The 27,838-nt window shown below is 38.1% G+C and overlaps 1 protein-coding gene across 7 annotated transcripts; it reads left to right on the plus strand.

Moving 5' to 3' along the window:
- The first annotated feature begins 4,786 nt into the window (after nucleotides 1-4,786).
- Nucleotides 4,787-27,633, plus strand: BBS5 (Bardet-Biedl syndrome 5). Of its 7 annotated transcripts, none has more exons than XM_084999427.1 (12): nucleotides 4,787-5,610; nucleotides 8,012-8,094; nucleotides 9,898-9,963; nucleotides 11,314-11,363; nucleotides 11,495-11,622; nucleotides 15,082-15,217; nucleotides 16,833-16,928; nucleotides 19,005-19,067; nucleotides 20,787-20,921; nucleotides 24,484-24,567; nucleotides 25,480-25,503; nucleotides 25,649-27,633. In XM_084999427.1, exons 2-12 carry the CDS (start codon nucleotides 8,016-8,018, stop codon nucleotides 25,748-25,750), a joined length of 963 nt encoding a protein of 320 aa, XP_084855553.1. In that variant the 5' UTR covers nucleotides 4,787-5,610; nucleotides 8,012-8,015; the 3' UTR covers nucleotides 25,751-27,633. The 7 variants fall into 7 exon arrangements, with proteins under 7 accessions (XP_084855553.1, XP_084855554.1, XP_005671968.1 ...); XM_084999428.1 differs by having other exon boundaries at nucleotides 4,787-5,186; XM_005671911.4 differs by having other exon boundaries at nucleotides 4,787-5,151.
- The last annotated feature ends 205 nt before the right edge of the window (nucleotides 27,634-27,838 follow it).

Below are 27,838 nucleotides of genomic sequence, written 5' to 3' on the forward strand. Positions count from 1 at the left end.
CAATAATTAGAAAACCACTCATTGCACAATTATACCAAAAAAAGGGGGACAAACCAACCATAGAATTACACAGAACCCTTTTTAAAAATACATTGGCATTGGAGTGTTTAAAAAAAAAAAAAGAAAAAGAAAACCACTCATTAAAAATGTAAAATGACAAAAATGTAAAACGACAGGAGTTCCCGATGTGGCACAACAGGATCAACAGCATCTTGGGAATGCTGAGACGCAAGTTCTATTCCCAGCCCTGCACAGTGGATTAAGGATACAGCATTGTCACAACTGCAGCTTAGGTCCAGTCTGCTGCTCAGATCTGATCCCTGGCCTATGCCATAGGATGGCCAAAAAAAGAGAAAAAAAATGTGAAATGACATAAACACTTTACAAAAAAGCTTTACAAACGTTCAATAAGCACATGAAAAGATGGTTAATAGCATTAGTTAACAGGGAAATACATGTAAAACCACAATGAGGAGTTCCCACTGTGGATCAGTGGGTTAAGAACCTGACTAGTCTCCTGTGAGGATGCAGGTTTGATCCCTGGCCTCATTCAGTGGGTTAAGGATCTGGCATTGCAACAAGCTGTGGCACAGGCCAGCAGCTGTGGCTCTAACTTGACACCTAGCCCAGGAACTTCCATATGCTGCGGGTGCAGACGTAAAAAAAAAACCCAAAAAAACACCACAATGAGTTACCCCTATATACATACCCACTAGAATGTCTAAAGTTAAAAAGATTGATAATTGATAGAGATGCTTTGTTGATGGAAATGTAAAATGGTACAACTGTGACGGAAAACAGTTGGCTATTAAACATACACCTATCGTATAACCTAGCAATTCCACTCCTAGGAATCTACCTAAAAGAAACGAAAATCTATATCCACAAAAAGACTTATGCATGATTGTTCCTAGAAATTTTATTAAGGATAAAAACCAGAAATTACCAAAATGTTCAACAGGTGAAACAAACTGCAGTATATCCATAGAATGCAAAACAAGACCTCAATAAAAAGGAACAAACTATTGGCACATGTATCAATATGGATGAACCTCAAAATATTCTGCAAAATGAAAGAAGCCAGATACAAAGGAGACTACATAGAGTAAATAATTTAATACACATTTATATAAAATTCTAGCACACTCAAAATTAATTTACAGTATGGCATATTATGTAGTGTGTTACCATATTTAAAATAATGAAAAAGGGAGTTCCTGTCATGGCTCAATGGAAATGAATCTGACTAGTATCCAAAAGGATGCAGATTCGATCCCTGTCCCTTTCAGAGGGTTAAGGATCTGGTGCTGCCATAAGCTGTGGTGTAGGTTGCAGAGGTGGCTCGGATATGGCATTGCTGTGGCTGTAGTGTAGGCCAGCAGCTGTAGCTCCAATTCAACCCCTAACCTGGGAACCTCCGTATGCCATCAGTGAGGCCTTAAAAAGACAAAAAAAAAAAAAAAAAAAAAAAAATCTGTATAAAGCAAACAAGTGGGACCTGGAGTTAAGGGCAAATGTGCATGAAGATACAAACTTACTGTTTCACAGTGTTTTCTGTGGGTCAGGAGTCTGGACTGAGTTCTTTGTTCAGGGTCTTCCCTGAAATGGAGGTGTCAGCAAGGATGTGATCTCATCTGAGGTTTGGAGTCCTCTTCTAGGCTCATTCAGGTTCCTTGGCAGAATTAGTTCCTAGTGGCTCGTTGACTGTAATTCCTCTTTTCTTGCTGCCTCTCAGCTCTTAAAGGCTGACCTCAGTTCCTAGTCATGTGGCTCTCTCACAGCTTGGAGACTGTTTCATCAAAGCCAACAAAAATGTTTCTTTTGAGGGCTCACCTGATAAGGTCAGGCCCACCAAGGATAGCCTCCCTTTTGACTAACTCAAAAGGCATTAACATATCTGCAAAACTCTTCCATCTATGCCATATAACATAATATAGCCACAGCACTGATATACTATAATTTTCATAAATTCTCCCACATTCCATGGGAAGGAGATTACATAAGGTATGTATACCATGGGAAACTTAGAGGCCACCTAGAATTCTGGCTATGGTCCTCGACAATTCATGACTCTCCCAAAGGGAAAAAAAACCGTTCACTCCTTTCATGGTTCCCCTCTCATCACATTATAGCATCAGCTCAGACGCCAAGATTTCATCATCTAAATCATTTATATCTGAGCAAATGAGGCTCCTGACTGTATTAAGAGCAGTTCCTTGAAGCACGATGCCCCTTGATGACCTGTGAAACTAAAGAGACTGATGATCCCAACATTCCCATCATTCAATGGTGGGACAGACACAGGACAACATTAGAGACATTCCAGTTAAAAAGTGGGGAAATGGAAGGTACAAATGAGTCACTGACATATAAAAATTCTGACATCCATTCTGGCAAATGTTGGACTTTTATTAAATTTTAAGATCTGGGAATTAATCTTTCATGGCTCTTAGCTATGCCCTCTAGGCTCTTGCTTCTTTCCTCAGAATCATCTTTCCTTTTTCTTTTCTTTCTTTCTTTCTTTTTTTTTTTTTTTTTCCCTTTTTCGGGTTGCACCTGCAACATATGGAAGTTCATGGGCTAGGGGTCAAATCAGAGCTGCAGCTGAAGCCCACACCACAGCCATGGCAAGACTGGATCTGAGTCGCATCTGTGACTTATGCTGCAGCTTAAGGTAATACTAGATCTTTAACCCACTGAGCGAGGCCAGGGATTGAACCTGCATCCTCATTGATACTAGTAGGGTTCATTACCAATGAGGCACAGTGTGAACTCCCCATCTTTCCTTTTTCATGAAATGTAGTATATGTTTGCAGGTAACTTTATCAGCCTGCTTCCTACCAGTAGAATTTTGCTGGATTTAATAACCTCTGCCGTTTGTTAAAGTAGCACAACACTCCTGATACCAATATCTGTCTTAGATTTTTTTTATTTCTTTTTTTTTTTTTTTGTCATATTGCAGCATATGGACTTCTCTGGCCAGGGATCAGATCCAAGTCATAAACGGGGCAAGGCCAGGACCTTTGATCCCAGCTAAGGATCAAACCTGCATCCAAGCGCTCCAAAGACACTGCCTATCCAGTTGCACCACAGCAGGAATGCTCATCTTAGTTTTCTATTGCAGTATTTAACAAATGACCACATCTTAAAACAACAGACATTTTTTATCTGCGTTTCTATAGATCAGAAATCCAAGCATGACTTACCTGGGTTTTTTGCTTAGGGATACAAACTGGCTGCAATCCAGATATTTCCTGGGGCTAAAGCTTCATCAGAAGTTTTAATGGGGAAAAGATCTGGTTCCAACCTCATTCAGGTTGTTGGCAGATTTCAGGTCCTTGCACCTATACAACATGAGGCCACTGGAGTAAAGGAGGTCTCACAGCAGCTGGCTTCTTCAAGGAAAACAAGAGAGTCTCTCTTGCTCAGTCAGCTGAGATCCAGTCTTCTATAACATAGTATAAAGGAGGGAAGGATATTCCATCACTTTTACATCCCATCATCCTTTTTATATATTATTGGCTAGATGCAAGTCACAGGTTCTGCTCACATCCAAGGGCAGGGGACTATACAAGGGTATGACTCACTGGGGGCCACTTTAGTATGTGTCCACCACATGTTCCTTTGTCTCAGTTACACTCTTCAACCTGAGAAAAACTCCTCATGCCTTTCATATTAGTAGTATCCCATCTTTGGCACAGAGACTGATACACAGGAGCACCAGAGAAATTAAAGCTGCAATTATCAAGCTTTTTATCTCAGGACCCCTTCATGCTGAAAGAGCTTTTGTTTATATAGGCTATACCTACTGATATCTATTGAGCTATTTAAAAATTCACCGAATTCATTAAAAAGTAAAAATAACCTCACTATAAATGAACATGTTATATTTTCACATATTTTTCAAAAAATCTGTGAGGAGAGTAAGATTGCTTTACATTTTTGCAAATCTTTCTAATGTCCAGCTTACTGTTAAGACAGCTGTCTTCTCATTTCTCTTCCACAATCAATTCCACATCATATGGCCTCTGAAAAACTCCTCTGTATTGTATATGCAAAGATTGAGAGTTAAAAAGGCAAATAATGTTATTATGAATACACTGTGACCTTGTCAGCACCCTGCAAGGATCTTGAGGACCTCCTGGAATTCTCGGATCACACCTGGAACCACTGGTTTAAAGTGTCCCAAGCTGAGGAAAGGACGGCACTTTGATTCATTCAAAAAGTACTCATTGAGTGCCTACTCTGTGCTGGGCTCTGCTCGAAGGGAACTAGCTCCAGCAGGCCCCGTCCTCGGGGCACTTAGTAGAAGAAAGCTCAACGACCGCTTCAGTTCACTTCTGAGGGGAGACTTGAGTGATAAAGGACCGCCATGCAGAGATCTGGAGAAACAAGAGTTCCAGACAGAGAAAGAGGCCTCTGAGTCCAGCCGGGGTGGAGAGTGAGCAAAAGGCGCGAGGACTCCAAAAGGTGGGCTGGGCCAGTTGAAGAATTTAGTTTTAAGTCTAAATCTTAGCAGCAAAGAGAGATGTAGGGAGTGAGAGGGGCAGCATAAGGAGCGTGCCAGGAGGCGAGGAAGGTCACTCATAAGTCAAGCACCCGCTCCTGAGAGCTGGCCAGCTACGCTTCCCTGAGTCGCACAATCTTGCCGAAAGCCTCAAATCGGCTTTACCAGTCGACTAGGGCCGGAAAGCGCGCAGACTACCTGGAGGAATTTTGGGCCTCGGCACCCCCCGTAGACGTCGTGACCGAGGTGGCTCCGTTGCCTTGGTACCGGCGAGACGCCGCTCGGCCTCCACCTCTGCGGACATCATGTCGGTGTTGGACGCGCTTTGGGAGGACCGGGATGTCCGCTTCGATGTGTCCGCACAGTGAGTCGCCAAGATTCCCCAGAGGCCTGGGACCTGTAGAGGGCGCCGCTGCGCGCGGTTTCTAGACTCGCGGGCGGAGCCTGAGACCCCCACCGCTCTCCTCGCGAGGGTGGGAAGAGGTTGGCGCCAGCTGTCCTCATCTCGGGATACCAGAGACTGGCTGGGGCCCTGCGGCCCTCCCGAGGCTGGCGCCACGGCCGGAGCACGCCTAGAATTGTACCCGGTTTCCGCCTCGTGAGATCTCCGGCCCAGTCTTGGCCACGGGGGACCTGTCAGGAAGGTGAACCCAGACACAGCAGGGACCACCTAAGGCTTGTGCGTCCAGCACACCCCAGTGAGCTTGGGGTGCCGGTGTCGCGTGGTGGAAGGAGGGACTCAGGAAACTAGGGTTCTGAAACTAGGTTTAGAATAGAGACACACATTGTGGGTCCTTAGAAAAATGACTTGACCGTTCTAAGCATAAGTCTCCCTGTGAAAACGAGGCAAGTGGGAATAACATTCTCCAAAATTCCTAGTCATGTAAACCTTATTTCCATTATAAGCATATATCTAGTTATTCATCCAAATCACCCACGAGAGGAAGGAGCCTCCTTTTGGAGCCTCTCAAACAGAAGTCCTGCTTTTGGAAATTTTCACGTTTTAAAGAGATAATAGTTAGAAACCTTCTGTCCAAGGTCCGGGGAAAAAAATGACCATTCTAGGTGCTGGAAAACAGTAAAGCTAAGGTGCTTGGGTCAAGGTATGGCACTTTTTAGCTTCTTCTCATTAATCTTTATTATGAACAGAACTTTATTAGATGGAAAATGAAATATTAATTTCCCAGGGTTAGCTGTGGCTAGACATCTAATACATGGTCTTATATCCTTAAAGAAGTTGTGAGGAAAGGAAAATTTACAAAGTTGTAAGCCACAGTTACATATTGCACACATTCTATGACTTTTTCTGCTTTTCTTGAAGTGTTTTTTTTTTTTTTTTTTTTTTCCTTTTCCCTATCTTTAGTCTTTTTAGGGCTGCACCCTTGGCATATGGAGGTTCCCAGGCTAGGGGTCCACTCAGAACTGAAGCCACAGCCTACACCACAACTCATGGCAATGATGGATCCTTAACCCACTGAGTGAGGCCAGGGATCAACCTGTGTCCTCATGGATACCAGTCAGATTCGTTTCTGCTGAGCCATGATGGGAACTCCTTGAAGCATTCTTGAGCAAAGGTCCAGTTCATGAACTTTTTCAGTTTATTAAACATTTATCAAATGCTTACTGTGTGCCAGTTACTGTGCTGACAGCTAAAGATGCAAAAATAATAGGAAATGATACCTTTTCTTTCCCATTCTAATGCAGGATATACACAGAGAAAACTAACTATAATAATGTGGTAAATACTGTCCTGGAAAAAGCAAAAAGCTAGAGGACCATAGATACAGAAAAGTTTATTTTACCTAGGGAAGACCTCAAAGAAAAAATAATATTTGAGTTGAGCCCTGACACATGGGCAGAGCCTTGCCAGTTAGATAGGAGAGTATTAAAAAATAAAAAAGAAAAGAAAGGAACAAAAAAATTAGATGCAGACTCTTGGAGTTCTAAATCTCACTGGTTGGAAGGCAGGGTCTGGCAGGTAGAGGAAGGAGGTGCAGATAGAAAGGTAAACTAGCTGGCTTGTGAGGTATTCAGTTGAGGATTTCGGTCTTAATTCTAAACAGTGGGATGTTTCTAGGATTCCATTTCCTAAGTGCTTTTCCAACAATCAGTTGATACTCACTTTAGGTTCCAAACCTTTTGAGTTCAACTGGTCAAACCAAAGGAAAAATGTTGCTAGAAAAAATTAGGGGAAAGGTAAAAAGAAAGAAATGGTGGTAATTGAATAGAAAGTAATTTAATTTATATATAGATAGATAGATAGATAGATAACCAGAAGAAAAACTATATATTAACATCTCCTAAGTTGTCATTTTGTGGCTTAGTCATTGGGGAAATGTTTGGGGTAGCTCCATTTGTGATTAGCTCTCCTTTTATGTATGTTACAATTTTGAGGTCTCCCCATTTTAGTTTTCTAGGATTGAAAGTTTTATTTTATAAACTAAAAAAATAAATAAATAAATAAACAGTGGGATGACTTGGAAGATTTTAAGCAAGGAAGTGATATGATCATGTCTGAATTTTCAATAGGTAATCGAGTTGGCTTTATTGAGAATGTGTTAGAAGGCTTTACCACATGTTCTGCTAGGTTTTTCTTTCTTTTTTTTTTTTTTTGTCTTATTGCTATTTCTTGGGCCGCTCCCGCAGCATGTGGAGGTTCCCAGGCTAGGGGTCGAATCGGAGCTGTAGCCTCTGGCCTAAGCCAGAGCCACAGCAACGCGGGATCCGAGCCGCGTCTGCAACCTACACCACAGCTCACGGCAACGCCGGATCATTAACCCACTGAGCAAGGGCAGGGACCGAACCCGCAACCTCATGGTTCCTAGTCGGATTCGTTAACCACTGCGCCATGACGGGAACTCCTCTTTTTTTTTTTTTTTTTTTTGACACTCTAGAACACAGTCTGTCAGTTAGCAACCTATTTTTCATTCTTTGTGTCCTTGTATCTCCTTTATCTGATTGTTTACAATTTGTAATGTTGCTTTGTTCTAATCTGTTCCATCCATAACTGCACAACTCCTCTCCTCTACTCAGAAACCTTTGCAACTTCTCCACTGTCTGCAGGATAAGACCCCTACCTATCTGACTGGCGTTCTATGTTCTCCATATTCTGGTTCCTCTGTACTTAAGCCTGCTACATTTTTCACTACTTCACAGTGTGGACCTTCTTAACCCAGCCAGTCCAGTCTTCCCACATTCCCTTATCATATCTTATTTCTGGTCTTCAATCACCTCTCTCTTTTATTTCTTCTTCTTCTCCTCTCTCTCTTTTATTTCTCCAAATCCTACCTCTTCTTTAGTTCTGGCTTCTTTGCATGTCCCTGGTTATTCCAGGCGCCACTCTCTCCAGACTCTTGAAAACCATAGTTTTCAAATGCTTGAGCATTTTGTATATCATTTATACTGTTGGTTATTTTATCTACATATGTCTTTTCTCTCCCTCCCTAGACTGTAAGCAAATGTAGTTGTAGCTAAAGAAAATGAAAGCCTTTATATTTATTTTAGACAAATGAAAACAAGACCTGGAGAAGTCCTTATTGATTGTTTAGACTCAATTGAAGACACCAAAGGAAATAATGGGGATAGAGGTGAGTATAGTATTTTTACATTTCTGGTTTAATTTACAAATGTAAAATCACATTAGCTGCAGAATGAGTTATGAAACAGCATTATATGTAAATGTAACTGTCAGAGTGGGAGAGTTACATCCACATAAGACTTTTCTCAGACTGGAAGAAAGGATGGATATTAAACCTATAGCTGGAAAATATTGATTGTCCTTCAGAACTCGGGTCCTCAGTGAGTCCTGGTTCTGACATCAACTTTGCCTCCTATAACTGTTTGCGAGGAGCATGGCTTTTGGCCCCTCTTGGCCTGGGGTGGTAGCAGGTCTGCTGTACTTGTGGATCCTGACACTCTACCAGTGCCACTGTAATAGGTCCTTCTGTAAATAAACCTCAATTATCCTAATTTAGGTGAGCCAGGTCTTTTCTGTTTGCCCCTGACTGATAGATGCAGTGTCTAAGTCTACTATGATTTTATGGGAACTTTACAACTAGCCATGCTGGGTGACTCATTATTTGTCAGATATACCACGTAAGGTTCTTTTCCTGAGAACCCCTTTCTTTGTATTTGGAGCTTCCTATTCTATCTCACTCCAGCATTAGTTTCTCACTCCAGATTAGTTTCTCTGATTTTAAATATTCTAGGGATTTATAGGGAGATAGGACTATGACAGGGCTATAGATTATTCAACAAAATAATTTCACGGTTATAATTTGTCGAAGAAACATTGGGTTAAACAAAGAGAGTTTTAATTGGTTCAGGATATTTCAGAACTATTCGAATACACTAATTGCATTAAATTTCTAAGACACATAGTTTACCATGCACAGATTTACTTGATTTTTTTTTTCTTGGAGCATCTATAGGGACTACTATTCCACAGGACATATTTTGAGGAATGAAGCTCATCTAACTTTGTATGTACTTCAGTGTAAGAACGTTACTTTGAGGCTAAGAGTAAAAAGCATAAAGCCTTAAACAAACTTCAGCCTAGCCATAACTTCAGCCTAGCCATAACTTCATATGAGAAACAAGTTTACTCAAAGCAAAACAAACAAACAAACAAACAAAAAAACTAGGTCTGTAAGAATATGGCTCATGTATTCTTTTTAGCCCGCACTCATAGCACATGGAGGTTCCTAGATTAGGGGTCCAATAGGAGCTGTAGCCACTGGCCTATACCCCAGCAAAGCAGCAAAGCAGGATCTGAGCCACATCTGCGACCTACACCACAGCTCACAGCAACGCTGAATCCTTAACCCACTGAGCAAGGCCAGGGATAGAACCTGCATGGATGCTAGTCAGATTCATTTCCACTGAGCCACAAGGGGAACTCCAAATATGGCTCATTTAAATGAGAACTGCTAAAAGAATGCTAAGAGGGCAGGAATTCATTTGGATATGAGAATTCTTTGAGAAGTGTTAATCTCACTGAATGGCTTAGTAATTATACTACCCTGTACTCATACTCAGTTGTACACACATGACCTGCTGGGACCCCCAGAACAGCTTCTATTGAGAAAAAAAAAAAACAACAGCAACAACAATACAAAGTTTTCTCCTCTGTCAGTTTGAGTCAGACCAAGCTGTTGGCAGTGAATACCTGTATTTCTTCTGTAACTATCAGATTTTGTAGAATTCTGAATCCCACATTTACATACCTTACATAGGGTAGAAATATAAAGTGTTTTCAATTACTAAATTTATGAAAAACTCTATGGGTGTTGCTTCTGGTATGGGCCCAGACATTTCCGTTCCACCTCATTCTGTACTGCAAAAACAGGTCCTTATTAAGGTAACCTGTTTTTCTGTTTGTTTGCTTTTAGGGAGACTCTTAGTAACAAATTTAAGAATTATCTGGCACTCTTTGGCATTACCCAGAGTCAATCTTTGTAAGTATATTTGTTAGCACAAAAAAAAAAAATTTCCCAAGTGAACTTGCGCAGTGGCTCTTGATACCAAAACAAAGTGATACTGTGGAATATGTGAAGAACTTAAAACTTAAGAAATCCTGCACTAACCACAGACTGCATCAAAATGTAAAAGGAATGTTTTTTCAAGTCTGTCCGTTTTGTCTCTTGGACATATACAAAATTAGTGCTTTTACATTTAATGATTTTTGTCTGTTTTTGGCTTATCTTTGACAACTTGGTATAACCTGTTTCAAGTAGTACCAAAGAAGGGAGCTGTAACTTCTAATAAAAGTACAGCCTTTCATTGTATTAAATTTTGTTTCACTTGTATTTTTTAGCTATTGTAGATTATTCAGCTAGACTTTTTTCCTTGGTGTTGTGGTGCTAAGATTTTTAGTAAATAATACTGTATATGTTTTAGAGAAGCAAACTTCCTTTTCCTCTATGTTATGAATATTTTTGTTTGTTCAAAAGTAGAAATAACTTTCTAGTCCCTTTAATTATTTAACTTAAATTTGTAGTTATTTCATAATTTTTTTGTGTGTTTTTTTTTTGTATTTTTAGGGCTATACCCACAGCATATGGAGGTTCCCAGGCTAGGGGTCGAATTGGAGCTGTAGCCGCCGGACCTACACCACAGCAACAGCAACTTGGAATCTGAACCGGGTCTGCAACCTACAACACAATTCACAGCAACGCCAGATCCTTAACCCATTGAGCAAGGCCAGGGATTGAATCTATATCCTCATGGATGCTAATCAGATTCATTTCTACTGAGCCACAACGGGAACTCCAGTCCTTCATAAAAATTTTTTTTTGTTGTTTGTTTGGTTTTTTGTTGTTGTTGTTGTTGTTGTTTTTTGTCTTTTTGCTATTTCTTGGGCTGCTCCCGCGGCATATGGAGGTTCCCAGGCTAGGGGTCTAATCGGAGCTGTAGCCACCGGCCTACGCCAGAGCCACAGCAACTCAGGATCTGAGCCGCGTCTGCAGCCTACACCACAGCTCACGGCAACGCCGGATCGTTAACCCACTGAGCAAGGCCAGGGATTGAACCCGCAACCTCATGGTTCCTAGTCGGATTCGTTAACCACTGCGCCACGACGGGAGCTCCAAAATTTTTTTTTGATAGGCAAGAAATAGATTTATTAAGATAGGATGCTTGTGAGATAATGCAAGCAGGCAAGCAAGGAGGCTCTGCCCCTTCATAAAATTTTTAAGTCGTATTTTTACACATATTTAATTTTTTGAATGTTAAAAAATTACATATACATATTTTTTTTCTCAGCTTATTGTATCATGTTCTTTAAATTCTTTGCTTTTGAATTTTAGCTATCGGTTACAACTGCATATTGAATATTACAACAAGAACTGCTAATTCTGTAAGTCTAAAAAATCTTACTGAAATACATATACTAAAGAAACAATACATATTTGAGTTTGATGTTTGTTTTTACTATAAATGAGAAATTGTTCTTAAAATCTGAAGTTGTAAATAAATTTGTCTTTACAGAAATTACGAGGCCAAACTGAAGCTCTTTATATACTAACAAAATGTAACAGTACTCGTTTTGAGTTTATATTTACAAATTTGGTTCCTGGAAGTCCTAGACTTTTTACATCTGTGATTGCAGTACACAGGTATGTTATTACTTTGTGGATTATTTAATATTTTTATAGAATATTTTAATTCTATGATATAAAAGGTTAGAGGATTAAGTTTAGTATGTGGTACTGTCTTCTTCCAAGTTCTATTGCAAACATCCTGAAGATAATATAGAACATGTTACATTACCACTTAGTAAACACTTTGAAAGTATTTATAAAACACATAAAACTGCTGAAGAGTCTATTAAATTAGCTACCAGAATAGTTAACAATGAAATAGATATTCAGCTATATTGACTATCAACTACATTGATATTCAGTGTAGATAACCAAGTTGAATCATTCACTTGAGGAATTAATAACATTATTTTTCTAATAGTAGAAGCCATGACTGGGTGATTTCTCTAAAGATTTTTATGGTTTTGTGGTTGTTTGGGTCTTTTGTTTGCTTAATTATTCTCTTTTTACTACCTCAGCTCTCTCTCTTTTTTTAACCCACATTAAGTACTATGAGGTACTTAAGGTTTTTTTAAAAAAAAAAAAAACTCAAGGTTTTTTTAAACCTTGGCTGAGATGCAGGCAAATATATATATATATATATATATATATATATATATATAGTTTTAATTTGAATTTCTTTTATTCCTAGTGATGTTGAAATTTTTTGTATTTTTTGGGTATGTATAGTTTTTTTGGTTGTTTTTTTGTTTTTGGGGGGGCCACACCCACAGCATATGGAAGTTCCCAGGCTAGGGGTCTAATGGGAGCTACAACTGCCTACCTATACCACAGCCATAGCAACGCCAGATTCGAGCCACATCTGTGACCTGTACCGCAGCTCACAGCAACACAGACTCCTTAATCCACTGAGCAAGGCCAGAAATCGAACCTGCATCCTCATGTACACTAGTCAGATTCGTTTCCATTTGAGCCGCAGTGGGAACTCCAATGATTTGTGAAATCTATAAAATGCTTTGATATGTTTAAGCTATAATTCACATAACAAAAGTTACCATTTTAAAGTTTGGAGTTTGGTAGTGTTAGTATATTCACAGTGTTGTATCACCATTATTCAATTTCAGAGTATTTTCATCACCTCAAAAAGAAACCCCTATAATAGTCCTCATTCCCTTCTTAGCCCCTGGCAACCACTGATTTACTTTCTGTCTGTGTTGATTTGCTTATTCTAGGCATTTCACATAAACGGAATCATGTCATTTTATGTCTGATTTCTTTCACTTACGTAATGTTTTCAAGCATGCTATATATGTTACAACATATATCAGTATGTCATTCCTTTTTATAGCTGAATAAGATTCCATTGAATGGACACATATTTTTCTATTCGTTCGTCAGTTGATAGACATTTGAGTTGTTTCCAGTTTTTAGCTATTATGAGTAATACTGCTAAGAAAATTTGTGTGTTAGTTTTTGTGTGAAAACATATTTTTTTAGTTCTCTTGGGCATATACCTAATTCTTATCTCTTTATTTCACTTAGAGAAGTAGCATGGAATGGAGTATGAAGGGAGCAAGGAAGCTGCTTTTCTTTAATAGTATAAAAATGTTATGTGTCACCCAAAACAAATTATAGCATAAATAGGTTCCACTTTTTCTGCTGGCTAAATATTGATAATTTACAGTACTAAAGGAAATTAAGACTTATAGGCAAATGTTCAAATCCTGCTCTTTTACAATTTATATATTAGAAGATTAATTAAAGTAAAAATCAGCAGTTTTAACAATGCATATTGTAATATCTAGAGAGTTCTCGTTTTGGCTCAGCATGTTAAGAACCCTACATAGTGTTCGTGAGGATGCAGGTTTGATCCCTGGCCTCGATCAGTGCATTAAGGACCCAGCATTGCCACAGGCTGTGGTGTAAGTCACAGTTGCAGATCAGATGCCCATTACTGTGGCTGTGGCGTAGACCTGCAGCTGTAGCTGCAATTTTTTTTATTTATTTATTTATTTATTTTTGTCTTTTTGCTATTTCTTGGACCACTCCCGCGGCATATGGAGGTTCCCAGGCTAGGGGTCGAATTGGAGCTGTAGCTGCCAGCCTACGCCAGAGCCACAGCAACGCGGGATCCAAGCCGCATCTGCAACCTACACCACAGGTCACGGCAACGCCGGATCGTTAACCCACTGGGCAAGGGCAGGGACCGAACCCGCAACCTCATGGTTCCTAGTCGGATTCGTTAACCACTGCGCCACGACGGGAACTCCTGTAGCTGCAATTTGACTCCTAGCCCAGGAACTTACGTACCACAGGTGCAGCCATAAAAAAAAATTCATATTGTTATTTCTATAAATGCCTTCTAAAGTTACTCAGGCTAAGAAAATCCCTTAGTTTTATTAAAAGGGTAAATAAACTTATATTTTTGTGGAGTCAGAATTAACCAAAAGTTAATCAGAATTTTCTTCTGCTTTTATTATTTATCAGTAGGAAGACATGGAAAGAAAGTTACAGGAATTTTATTACACACACACAGATACATACACTGTCTTAGGATCCCTTTTGGAGTTGGTGCAGATTTGTTCTAATTTTCTCTGTAGAGGTAGATGTGAGTATGATATTTTCAGGTTTCCGTGAGAAAAGTAATTGCACTCTTTTATGTCAAAAGAATAGTTGTGCCTTTGACTAAAACAAAGAAATGAAGAAAAGTTTTTTTTATAGTAAAAGTAATTTCCATGTCTATTTTTGCAAGCATTGTTTTTCAGCTTGAAGAAAATCTGTTTTCTCTCACTTGTGCCATACAATATATATTGCCTTAAAAATTAGACATCTGAAAAAGCAGGTTACTGAGATGAAATTTGTAAATACTATACCAAAATGCTAACAAATACATACAGTACAAAAGACTATAATCACCAAAACTTATTGAAAAGAAAAAAAATTGTCTTTTTTTTTTTTTTTTGTCTTTTTAGGGCCGCTCTTACAGCACATGGACATTCCCAGGCTAGGGATCAAATCGGAGCTGCTGGCCTACACCACAGCCATAGCCATGCAGGCTCAGATCCGTGTCTGCAACCTACACCACAGGTCACAGCAACGCTGGATCCTTAAGCCACTGAGCCTGAGCGAGGCCAGGGGTCAAACCTGCAACCTCGTGGTTCCTAGTTGGTTTCCTTAACCACTGAGCCACAACAGGAGCTCCTGAAAAAAATTTATCTTGATAACTATTTAAGTGATGTATAACTGTGTATTTTTGTAGATAAGTAAACTTAACCAAGAAAAATCACATTTTTAGTTTGTGTTAGTCTGTTTGGTTTTTTTCTAAGGATTCTTACTTTTTCTATTATAGTTGATTTACAATGTTCTGTCAATTTCTGCTGTACAGCAAAGTGACCCAGTCATATATATATTTTCTTTCTTTTTCTCACATTATCCTCCAGCATGTTACATCACAAGTGACTAAGTATAGTTCCCTGTGCTATACAGCAGAATCTCGTTGCTTATCCACTCCAAATTGTTTGTTCTTTTTTATAGAGCATATGAAACTTCTAAAATGTATCGTGATTTTAAATTGAGAAGTGCACTAATTCAAAATAAGCAACTAAGATTATTGCCACAAGAACATGTATACGATAAAATCAATGGAGTATGGAATTTATCCAGTGATCAGGTACCATGCAAAGATCTAATGAACCTTTGGGGCAATGCTTTCTTTGGTAATCATTTTTCCATTTATGATTGGGTTTGTATATTAACTGTTAACATTAGCATTATACCTCTTGCTATAGAATAACATTCCGATTTTCATATTTTTATGGTTTTGTGCTTTTTTAGTCACATTTGTTATATGTAGACTTTAGAGCTGCAATGTACCTTAGAGATCTATTTTAGTCTCTGTTTTCTTACAAATGAAAAACTCAGGCCCTAAGGGAATAAGTGACCTCACTCATCTGTTTTGTCCCACAGCCACACTCTTCCCCCTTGACTACACTACCCTCCACGTCATGATAACTACGACTAATGGAGGAGAGTCATAGGGTGGACAGTCACTGGAGCCTTTTAATCCAGTCTTCATGGAATTAAATATGTAACTCATTTTATGACTCCTACATCCATTATTGTAACTTTTCATTTGCTCCTGAAATTGTGACCAGATGAAATGAAATAGTTGGAATAAGTAAATCAATTTCTAGTTTCCAACCTTTGTGGGTATCACAGCCTAGATTCTACTGATAAACACTGTTGTAAAGCTGTAGCATTTAATTAAATCGCTTCTTGCTGAACATTGAATCATAAGCTTAAATTGTAAAGAAACTTTTCTCATTTGAAAAGTTCTAGTTTTATACTATGACAGAGATTCTAGGAGTTCCTGTTGTGGCTCAGTGATAACGAACCCAACTAGTATACTTGAGGTCATAGGTTCGGTCCCTGGCCTTGCTCAGTAGGTTCAGTGATCTGGCATTGCTGTGAGCTATGTTGTAGGTCACAGATGCGGCTCGGATCTGGCGTTGCTGTGGCTGTGGCGTAGGCCAGCAGATACAGCTCTGATTTGACCACTAACCTGGAAACTTCCATACGCTGCAGGTGTGGCCCTAAAAAGACAAAAAAAAAAAAAAAAAGATTCCATAGGATATTAGTGGCTTCCTATCTGATTAACTCCTCCTCATCAGGAGTCAGAACACTTTTTTCTATAAAAAAAAGTGTAAATGGTAAATATTTTCGGCTTTGCAGACTGTTTTCTGTCCCAGCTTCCTACCACTCTAGTGTGAAACCTGCAATAGACAATCCGAAAACAAATGAGCATGGCTGTGGTCAATACAAATTTTATTATGAACACTGAAATTTGAATTTCATCCAATATTCATGTATCATGAAATATTGTTCTTTTGACTTTTTTTCCAACCATTTAAAAATGTAGAAATTATTCTTAGCTTGCAGGCAGTCCATACAAAATGTGGCAGCAGGCCAGATTTGGCCCACAGTCCATAGTTTACCAACACCTGTTTGAGGTCATAGCTTTGATGTCACTTTTAGAAAGCTTCCTTCTGTGTGTTCCTTATACAGCTAGCAAGTACTGATGGTGCAATGATAGAGTCTTAACTTGAGAGTCTAGGCTCTCAGTCATCTAACTGACTGCCATCCAGTGAATTATGAAGTCATTAATATTCCATAATACTCAATTCTGTTATTTTATGATGCTATGATAAGCAGAATTATTTTGGTGTTTAGACAATAAAAAGTATTCAAGCATGATTATTGATGTATCTCTCGTTACTCTTTTACAGGGAAATTTAGGAACATTTTTTATTACCAATGTGAGAATTGTGTGGCATGCAAATATGAATGACAGTTTTAACGTCAGTATACCGTATCTGCAAATTGTAAGTGCATGCATTTTAATATTTAATGTAGAATAAATTATTTCTGTTCAACAGTTAATACAACTTTGGGGGGAGTTCCCATTGTAGCTCAGCGGAAACAAACTTGACTAGTATACATGAGGATGCAGGCTTGATTCCTGGCCCTGCTCAGTAGATTAAGGATCCAGCGAGCTATGGTGTAAGTCACAGATGCAGCTCAGATCTGGCATTGCTGTGGCTGTGGCGTAGGCCAGCAGCTGCAGCTCCAACTCGACCCCTAGCCTGGGAACTTCCATATGCTGAGGGTGCAGCCCTAAAAAGACAAAAAAAAAAAAAAAAAAAAAAATCTAATCATTCATTTGCCAAATACTGAGCACCTTCTCTACACTCAGTGATGAAACTCATTAGCCAGTATGCAGTTCCTGCCATCAAGGAGCTTTCAGTCTGGTGGAGAAAAGCAAACATGTCAAATAGAAAAGCATAGGATTTGATAGGAAGAAAATTATTTTTAGCCATCTAAAGAATATAAGAATTTATAATCATAGCTGGGAGAATGTGACAGAGCCTACATAGGTATTTGGTAAATAGGTGTTTTTTATTGTTCATTGCTGTTTTATATTGTCCTTACATATATTATAATTTGCCTAACCTTTGCTCTACTATGCTGAATAATTACTGAGAAGTAAACAGTTCTTTATGCTTTCTGTTCTTCAAGTAGGATACTTTTTGTTATTTAAAAATACAGTTGCCAAATACAGACTCTGGAATGAATTCAGCCTGGCCCAAACAACTTGCAATCTGATATCATCACAGTCTGTCACTGTGGCAGTCATATTCTAACTTCAGCTCTGTGTCCTCAGCCATTGCCCTATAGATGTATATTTATATATATCTCCTTGCCAGTTTCTCTTGTTCAGTTTTAACAGCCTGTGTCAACCATGGTTACCTGGGTAGATTACCTATTGACACCAGGATGTCCATGTTCTATGGTTCTTAACCAGGAATGTGTGTACTCCTGGGCAGTATGAAGTAGTCCAGGCATGGACACTGGGTTTTCATAACAACTATCATTTAGTCTGTCTATCTGTCTGTCTCTCTTTCTTTCTCATTATCTTTCTCAACTTCTAATGCCCAGATGTCCAGAAGTGTGCTTCATTGTCACCTGCCATAGATTATCACCTTTGTTGGACTTCTGGTCTGCTAGTCATGTCAGATTGCTCCATGGTTCTTTCTGCCAGCGGGTACATTTTGGGTCACTTTCTAGAGGTTATGCGTGTCATTATGCTTCTACCCCTCTACCCTTTTCCCAGGCCACTGATGTCACTGCTCATCTCTTGCTGGGAAAGCATCATCCTCATGTTACATTTACCAGTCGAGTTAATTACATTTGACCTATCCAAGCCTCCCTTGGTGCCTGGTGATAGATGAATGCCAAAACTTAGTATTTTTTAATTTCTTTTTTCTTTTTGGGGCAGCATCCGCACCATATGGAGGTTCCCAAGCTAGGGGTTGAATTGGAGCTGAAGCCACCAGCCTATGCCACAGCCACAGCAACACCAGATCCCCAACCCACTGAGCAAGGCCAGGGATCAAACCTACATCCTCTTGGATACTAGTCAGGTTCATTAACCACTGAGCCATGATGGGAACTCCCTTATTATTTTTTTTAATAAATGGAATGGAGGTTCTTTAAGAATTTAGCCATTTAAGAAACAGAAGGCATGTGTGACTTCTAAAAACTAACCCAGCCTTAGAAGCCCAAAAGACACTGGCTCTCCATAATTAAAAAATTGTTTGGCCTTTGGTTTAAAATATTCAGAAAAGTTGTGAACTCCCTGAAGCAGGGAACATTTACATCAGAAAATTTTGTACATATTTTAGAGATGTCATCTTTGTATTGCCTTACAAGTTTGCCACTGGTTCCAGTGTGAAAATTTTCGTTTACTTGACCTCTGTGGGAGTGTAATGAAGGAAAAAGGGAGAATTCTTTTTTTGGATTATGAAAAGTAGTTACTGTGTAAAAGTTGAAAAACTTAAAAAAGTCACTACCATCATATAATAAAAACAATCACTTTTTTCTTTTTCATTTAAATCTAGAGGTCGATAAAGATTAGAGATTCAAAGTTTGGCTTAGCTCTTGTCATTGAAAGCTCTCAGCAGGTAAGATACTTTATATTTTTATTAATCTTTAATAGGTTTTAAGAACTGTGACAGCCTATATTTTTAGTTTTTGTAATGTGGTAACTGGTTTGTATCCAAGAAGAATGTTAGCTATAACGTGAAATTATATGATGAGTTTGAAGTCATACAGTAATTGTCCCCCATAGGAAGAATCCTGCTTATGTGTCTCTGTTGGGCAGACTTATTCATTATGATTACAGGCGAGTGTCATTATCTCAATCTTTTTTTTTGTCTTTTTTGTCTTTTTTGCTATTTCTTGGGCCGCTCCCGCGGCATATGGAGGTTCCCAGGCTAGGGGTCGAATCGGAGCTGTAGCCTCTGGCCTACGCCAGAGCCACAGCAACGCAGGATCCGAGCCGCGTCTGCAACCTACACCACAGCTCACGGCAACGCCGGATCCTCAACCCACTGAGCAAGGCCAGGGACCGAACCCGCAACCTCATGGTTCCTAGTCGGATTCGTTAACCACTGCGCCACGATGGGAACTCCCATTATCTCAATCTTTACACAGCCCTATGATACAGTTACTATTTTCTCCCCATTTTATAGTCAAGAAAACTGAGGCCTGGAGAAGCTAGGAACTTTGCCTATGGTCTCATTTCTAGTAAATGGTAGGGCTAGGTTTTGGTTCCAGGTCTGACTGATTCACAACACTGTCTTTGAGCAACACAGGTATATGCAGATAGACATACCCTAATTGAGATTTTATACTATCAAACACAGATTATATTGTCTAATTATAAACTGCTTTGCCCCATTATGCCTGTTTTTTTGGGGAAATATGTTTAAATAAATCATTTACTTACTTATAAAATCTCTTCTAAATTTTAAATTTAGATGGGAAAGTCTGCTCACTCCTTTCCCCTGGCCTACAGATTGGTAACTGCCTTTCATTAAGCACTTACTATGTTCCAAGAACTACACCAAATGTCATATGTACATTATTTTACTTAATATAACAACATGATAACCACTTTATAGTTAGAAAATTAAAGTTTAGAAAGTTAAGGAAAGTAAGTTCCCAAGCTGCGTCAATTTGTTGCAAAACCAGAGCATGTGCTCTCAACCCAGAGCATGTGCTCTCAACCCAGAGCATGTGCTCTCACTTCTCACAGCGTGCTTCAGTTTTCTAACATTTCTTTTCCAACAAACTGTCATGGTCAAGTTTCTTTCCTAATGCTTCAAGGAGGTAGCCTCAGATACACCATTCCCTTTCTCCTTTTAGTATATATAGTCTATTCCTTTTCAATGTCTAGCTCAAGGAGAATTTAGTACCTTTGGCCTTCACAAACTACAGTGTATTTTTTTTTATCTTAAAGTGTTAACTTTGATATTTACAGATGAAATTATGTGCTATCTGAACATTCATTGAAATAATCCTGAATAGGTGGGGGAGGAGAGTTGGAGCAGAGGGAAGTTGAAATAATCCTGAATAGGTGGGGGAGGAGAGTTAGAGCAGAGGGAAGTTATAGATGGAATAGGCCATAGGTTGTTACTAGTTGAAGCTGGATGATGGCTACATGGACATTTATTGTACTCTTCTATTTTTGTATATGCTGGAAGTTATTCACAATGAAACATTTTAAAAATCAGCTTACAGGTTGTGCTCTGAAATAAGGACAATGAGAGCTGTAGTTTATCATGCTATAAATACCATTCCTTAGGTTTGTTTGTTTTTTTCATTATTTTTTCTTGTAGAGTGGAGGATATGTTCTTGGCTTTAAAATAGATCCTGTGGAAAAACTACAAGAATCAGTTAAGGAAATCAATTCACTTCACAAGGTCTATTCTGCCAGTCCTATATTTGGAGTGGATTATGAGATGGAAGAAAAGGTAATTTGTTCAAGTGTGTGATATACAAAGTTTGCTGAATTGGCTTTACACAGTCTGTAAAATTCAGATATAAACACATTGTATACAATTTAATTTTTTTTTTTGTCTTTTTTTTTTAGGGCAGCACCCACAGCATATGAAAATTCCCAGCCTAGGGGTCGAATCAGAGCTATAGCCGCCGGCCTATGCCACAGCCATGGCAACTCGGGATATCCGAGTCACATCTGTGACCTACACCACAGCTCATGGCAATGCCAGGTCCTTAACCCGCTGAATGAGGCCAGGGATCAAACCCGCATCCTCATGGTTACTAGTCAGGTTCATTACCACTGATCTACAACAGGAACTCCCCACAATTTAATTTTATTTTTTATTTATTTATTTATTTATTTATTTTGTCTTTTTGTCTTTTCTGGGGCCGCTCCCGTGGCACATGGAGGTTGCCAGGCTAGGGGTCTAATCAGCGCTGTAGCCGCCGGCCTACATCAGAGCACAGCAAGGCAGGATCCGAGCTGCGTCTGCGACCTTCACCACAATTCACAGCAATACCGGATCCTTAACCCACTGAGCAAGGTCAGGGGTCGAACCCACAGTCTCATGGTTCCTAGTCGGATTCGTTAATCACTGAGCCACGATGGGAACTCCACCCACAATTTAATTTTAAACTGTGCTGAAAATGAGAAATATACAGACTCTGCTCAATGAGTATGGCCCCTGGGCCAACCCTAATTTGTGCCTACCACCTGTCTCCTCCCTGGCTGCTTCACATTCATTCCTGACCAGCTAGGTAGTAGCCTTTCCAAGGAAGTCTCCATATGCAAGGCTCTTGCGATGTATTCAGACTCGAATCTCTCATTCGCACATATTTTTATTTTTATTTTATTTTACTTTATTTTCTGGCTGTACTTGGAGCACATGGAAGTTCCCTGGCTAGGGTTTGAATTGGAGCTATAGCTGCTGACCTGTGCCACAGCCACAACAACACAGCCACATCTGTGACCTATGTCGCAGCTTGTGGTGAGGCCAGATCCTTAACCCACTGTGTGGCCAGGGATCGAACCCTCATCCTCATGGGCACTTTGTTGGGTTTTTAACCTGCTGAGCTACAACAGGAACTCAAATAATTTTCCAAGTCAGAAAGATACAGTAGGTCATGGTTGAGTACCTCAAAGTTGGCCTACTTAAAGTCTTGTGATTTTTTCCTCAAAAGTAGTATCCCACTGATTTATCTATATATCTATTTACTATTTATTTTTAGCATTGTCAAAGTCACATGTTCTCAAAACCCTAAAGTTTTTCTCTTTTTATTTTTCTCATTATCTTACTTTACATATTCAATCAATTATACCAGCTCTCTCCCCTCTGCCTATCCCTTTCTCTCCATTCATACCATAGTCTATTACTCATTTTGCTTATAGAATAATGTTGTAGAATAAGCATAGTTCTTAGAACCTGACCAAACCTGACAACAGTCCCAATTTCACCCTTCAGTTGTGATCTAGGCAAATGTGAGCTTCAGTTTTCACACTATGAAATGAAGACAATCTCTCACAAAGTTTTTATTCATGTCCATAAAGTGGCTGGCACATGGAAGACACTCAGTGTTAGGTCTTCTACCCATTCTCTCGCAGCCTTTCATTTCTCCTCTTTTCCCCCTTTTTGACCCACTACATAATAATAACAAGCCATAATAGCTTACTTTGTCACCTCCTGTAAACCCCTAAATCCACCTCTTCAGGGAGGTCATCCCTGACCATCCATCTAAAACAACAGCCCCCATCTCTGTTTTATCCTCATTCTGCTTGCTTGTTTGCTCGCATGCTGGCTTACTTTTTTTTTTTTTTTTTTTTTTTTGTAACACTCTTCAGTCTCCTCCACTATAAATAATCTCCATGAAGTCAGGGATTTTTGTCTATTTTCTTTAATCAATAGACCCCCAGCAATCAAAACTGGCACACAGTAGACTCTTAGTGAATATTCGTAGTTGTTGAATGACTGCGTTGAACACCTCCTCTTTGCAGTTCACTGCTCCGAGAACTTTATACGGATCTGATGCTCATTTAATCCTCCCAACTACACTGTGAAGTGTATTGTCATCATTATTATTATCCTCATCTCACAGTTAAGGAGACCGAGGCATAGATAGGTTAAATGATTTGTATAGTCACACAGCTCTAAACATGGCTGAAACATCAGCTGTCCTCAGACCAGGGCATCAGGTCACTTTCTCGTCAGCAGTACACATCTACGACCATCCGCCCTCCCCCACCAATTATCTGTAACAGCCCCCCTTCTCTGAGCTGGTGTCAAAGAATTTCAGTAGACTCCGGTCTGCCTTTCCCACCTCATCTGCACAGCCGCAGTGTCTGGTTCTGTAGGCTGTGCGTGGCCCAGCTCTAGAGAACACTGTCGACTTCAGTGTGAGTGATAGTCCTTGGCATTGTTCAGTACAACATTCCTGCTTGGCTCCTTCTGTCTCGTGGGACTCTTCTAGTCTGACCATGCGGATTATTCTTCAGCCACATCCTGTGGCTTCTCACCTTTGTTGATGCTCATCCCCTCTGCCAGGAATACCCTTTCCCTTAATCCTACCTATGAAAACCATCCTCATTCTAAAAGACCTAGGTCACATGCTAACCTTTTTTTTTTTTTTTTAACTTTTTTAACTTAGTGTTTTATTTGTTTTTTGTTTGTTTTTAAACTCAATGAATTTTATTATATTTATAGGCTAGCCTTTTCTTCATGAAAGTTTTGGGGGTGTACAAGCCAGAAGTTGTACTGTCTCCAAGCTCTTTTATTATAATAGATATTACATTTGTTACAGCTACTTTGTGTAGGTTGAACCACATGATATTATTAATATTTGACCATTTTTGACTAAAAGGCAATTTCATATAGTTCAACCAGCGTTTAGTTATTTATAAATGTGTTTTATCCTTCACTCCACTCCCCCTAGATAACACACCTTTTGTAGTAAGTGCAGAGAGTTTATACCTTATGTTGGTAGTATCAGTGTAGTACCTAATATACTAAAATATTTGAATATTTGAAAAATGAATTAATAGACATCAGCACTATATTTTATTCTGCTTTACATTTAGAATATTCCATACAAATCGTAGTTCTTTTTTTTTTCAGAAATTTCTTTTTCACAAATTCTATTTAATGTCTATTTTCAGGAAAATTGAAAATTTGCTGTAACACAAGTTAGGGTTTTTTTAAACTATCGCATAATTTTTAATGTTCAGAAAATCAGATAAAGTTCAAAGAGAGTTTTTTCTTTAAGCATATATCTAAGTATGTTAAGTTTGTGTAAATTTGCCATTTTAAATCTTTTGATGATGTTGACTTCAGATTTAAAGCTTAGGTTTAAATGACTCATTTTATTACTCATGTTAGTTTTAATAGAATGTAAGTTATGCAGTGATTTTTATAAGGCTTGAGTAGTTTGTAATTGTGATATTCTTTTACAAATATCTACAGTTCTCACAGCACACTTTACTAAAATTACTTGTTTAGTTAATATTGTCTCTGATGCATTTTACCATCTACTGATTTTTAGCCACAGCCCCTCGAAGCTCTGACAGTTGAACAAGTTCAAGATGATGTAGAAATAGACTCTGATGATCACACGGATGCTTTTGTGGTGAGCATCACAAAAGAAGAGCTACTAAATTTCTTGTGATTTTTTTTTTAATATTACAGTCATGTTTAATTAATGATTTAAGTATGTAACTTTTAAGAGTGTCTTTAACATTAGTTGGAGAGTAATTTCTTTTGTAAGTTAGGGATTTTGTGTGTGGGTGAGAATACTTGTGAATTACCGAACTGGGAAATCGTTTGAGAACATAATAATTCATAGGATTCAGATATGTGAAAAGTTTTATCATATTTTATATTTTAAATATAGTTAATTTAATTAATTTAGTATCTGTAGTTCCCGTAAGTAATCTTTATGAGATGGACCTCCTTCCTTTCAATTTATAGTTATATTAAAACAGATTCCTATTTGAACAGTAAATTTTCTTGTTTCCAAATTTGTGTTATTTAATTAACAGCCAAAATAATATAATGCTTTCTATACACTATGATCTGTAAATCTGACTAGAATACCTCTCTTGAAACATAAATTTTTAAGCTAAGTGTGAAATAAGTATAAAATATTTAATTATAAGCTACTGCTGCCTCAGTGTATTCATTTGCTGACACACTGAAGCGCTGATTGCTTTGTTTTGCCAGCATCTTCTAAACCAAAAGTAGGGGTGAAATTTTATAGGTTCTAAGTGATTCTTTTTATCTCTTTTTGAGTTAACAACGCTAATTATACACCAATTACAAAGCACATTTTCTAGCACTTAAAACATAACTCTTGAAGACATTAATAGTGATTGACAGAAGAAGTGAATTCTGTTGTAAGGCTAGGTGAGAAAACACACACAGCAACAAAATATAAAATACAGTTAGTTACAGAATTATTCTGTAAATTAATAGCTTGTTCCTTAGCCCATTAACCTATTATATGTTGACTATGTGAAATATAATTTTCTTTTTCTTACAGGCTTATTTTGCTGATGGCAATAAGGTAAGGATATTCTACCTATAGTATATATTTTTAAATTTTTCTATATTCCTATTTAGTATTCACAAACTTATGTGAAACCTTTTTTTTTTTCCTCTTCCTTACCCATCTTCTCTGTTCCCATCGTATCCTCTTATCTCCCAAAAAGCAACAAGATCGTGAACCTGTATTTTCAGAAGAACTGGGGCTTGCAATAGAGAAATTGAAGGATGGATTCACCCTACAGGGACTTTGGGAAGTAATGAGTTGATCTTGAGTTGAACTGGATTTCTGTTTAAAGATACCTCAAGATTAAAGATACTAGTTGCCTGCTATAAGGCATGGAATAGTTTTTACATTTACAGAAAAAGCTTTTAACAGAGTTTTTTAATGATTAAGGAAAAACTCATCGATCTAAAATTTTACTGCCAGTCTTCTAAAAATTGTATTTGAAATTGTAGTTGAAATTTATCTGGTTCATTGTACATTTTTTTACCCAATACTTGTAAATTATTAGTCTGTGGATATTAAAAGATTGATTCATGTCGAGTTTAATAAAGAATTTATGCAGCTACATTAAATGTTTTGAAAGTATTATCTAATTTAAAAAATAAGACTGTTCTTTTGGAGCAAAGTACTGCTTTTTTAATTATAAAAATCTGGTTTAGATATATTTATCACATAGCTCCAAATGTAAGCCAACTCTAATATAAATTACAAACCTTAAACTTGTCATTTTTATATAATAATTTCTGTAAAAACTAAAAAGTATAGCTAACTCTGGAGAATATCAACCCCTGTGTGAAATTCTGGGCACTATTTTGTAAGTAATTTCAATACAGTTTTGGCAAGAACACATTTATTTTGTAAGAAATAGTTTTAAATAGTTGATAAATAAATAGGTCATTTATTTACTTTCTCCTTGTTTCTATTCATTGACACTTCTTTGAAGTTTTCAAAAATAGGATATTATCTTCTGATTTCTTGGTCAAGTAAGATTTGGTGACCTCTCTGGCATCACGTTTTTTTACTACTACTTCAGTATAAAGGAACTTTTGTCAAATCGTTAAGATTAGCCGCAGGAGCCCTCTTTCTGTAGAGGGAAAGTGAGTGTGTAAAGCATTTAAAATAAGATGCGACGCTATGTACAAACACAAACACGTAGTCAACCATGTGCTAACCTGAGTTTAATAAGGATCAATGAGCAAAAGCTATTGTTTTTTTTCATTTAAATAGGAAAGGATTTTTCCATTTTTGAGTGATGTGTTTATAATAATCTATATTGGGGGAAAATGTTGCTGAAAAATTTATGCAGGTCATAAAATGCAACAGGAATATTGTTTCAGTAGTTTTTCAAACAAAAGAGACTAAAATTGCTGATTAATAAGGAATAACCTCAAATGTCACATCATGGTGTTTGCATATGACTCGTTAATCTTTTCAAATGTTAGGTGTTACGTGTAAAGAGAAATGAGTCATTTATTGTTTTAACAAGGGAGCAGCTGTTAGTTTTTTTCTACTGTGTTAAAACCTTTAGTGGCATCTATATATGGAAACGAGTCAATGAGCTCTTCTCTCAGCTGTTGGTTTAGCAGCTGACAGTACCATTGACTTCACCGTGATGTAAAATAAGAGAAAAAACCTTTACTCTTGGATGGAGACCTTGAAGTTTAAAAATACATAATTCCCTGATTGGGAGTGGAATTCATTTGACAAATATTTATGGAGCACCCAAGAAGCCCTGTGGCTGTAGTGCTGAACAAAACAAAGGTCCCCCAAATCCCTGTCTTTATAGAGCTTACATTCTTTTGAGCATGTTTAACCTTTGAAACTACAGTGTTTCTACAGCCCCACTGCGTTATGACAGTATAATTTTGTGATAAAATAATTCATGAAGATGTATTGATTTTTTTCAAATAATGCCTTCTGCATCCCTTGGTTGATATGGTGTCCTATTCCAGTCAACAAATTACAGCTCTAGTTCTATATATATATTTTTTATTCATGTGTAAGTCCTCCTGTTTTTCAAGTTATATCGGTGAGGTAGCACTTTGTTCTGATTTTGCTATGTTCTGTTGATAGCATTGTTCTCATGGGGTTATATCTGTTCCGTTTTACTTTTTATTTAATTAAAGATCAACACTTAAAACCACAGTGATCATATTTTATGTGTGTATACCTTCAGTATAAAGGAACTTTTGTCAAATCATTAAGATTAGCCACAGGAGCTAATTTTTCTTTTTTCTTTCCCTAGTGTTAGCTTTTAACCTTTTTTTTTTTTTTTTTTCTGGTCTTGATTCCTTTTAACTTTTGCCTTTAATTTGCTTGTTTTATTCTTATTATTATTTGCCACATCAAG

Source organism: Sus scrofa, chromosome 15 (genome assembly GCF_054392235.1).
Source record: "Sus scrofa isolate SSC_HxYL_T2T_F1_AM1 chromosome 15, Sscrofa_HxYL_maternal_Yorkshire_Landrace_v2.0, whole genome shotgun sequence".
NCBI lineage: Eukaryota > Metazoa > Chordata > Mammalia > Artiodactyla > Suidae > Sus > Sus scrofa.

What these genes read in the sequence shown, in the direction of transcription:
- BBS5 (XM_001926348.7), top strand. Translation starts at nt 4,813, where the DNA reads ATGTCGGTGTTGGACGCGCTTTGGGAGGACCGGGATGTCCGCTTCGAT. An exon ending in ATTACCCAGAGTCAATCTTT is followed by an intron (nt 9,964 to 11,313) that starts GTAAGTATATTT and finishes TTTGAATTTTAG; the next exon opens with CTATCGGTTACAACTGCATA. An exon ending in ATTTTGCTGATGGCAATAAG is followed by an intron (nt 25,504 to 25,648) that starts GTAAGGATATTC and finishes TCTCCCAAAAAG; the next exon opens with CAACAAGATCGTGAACCTGT.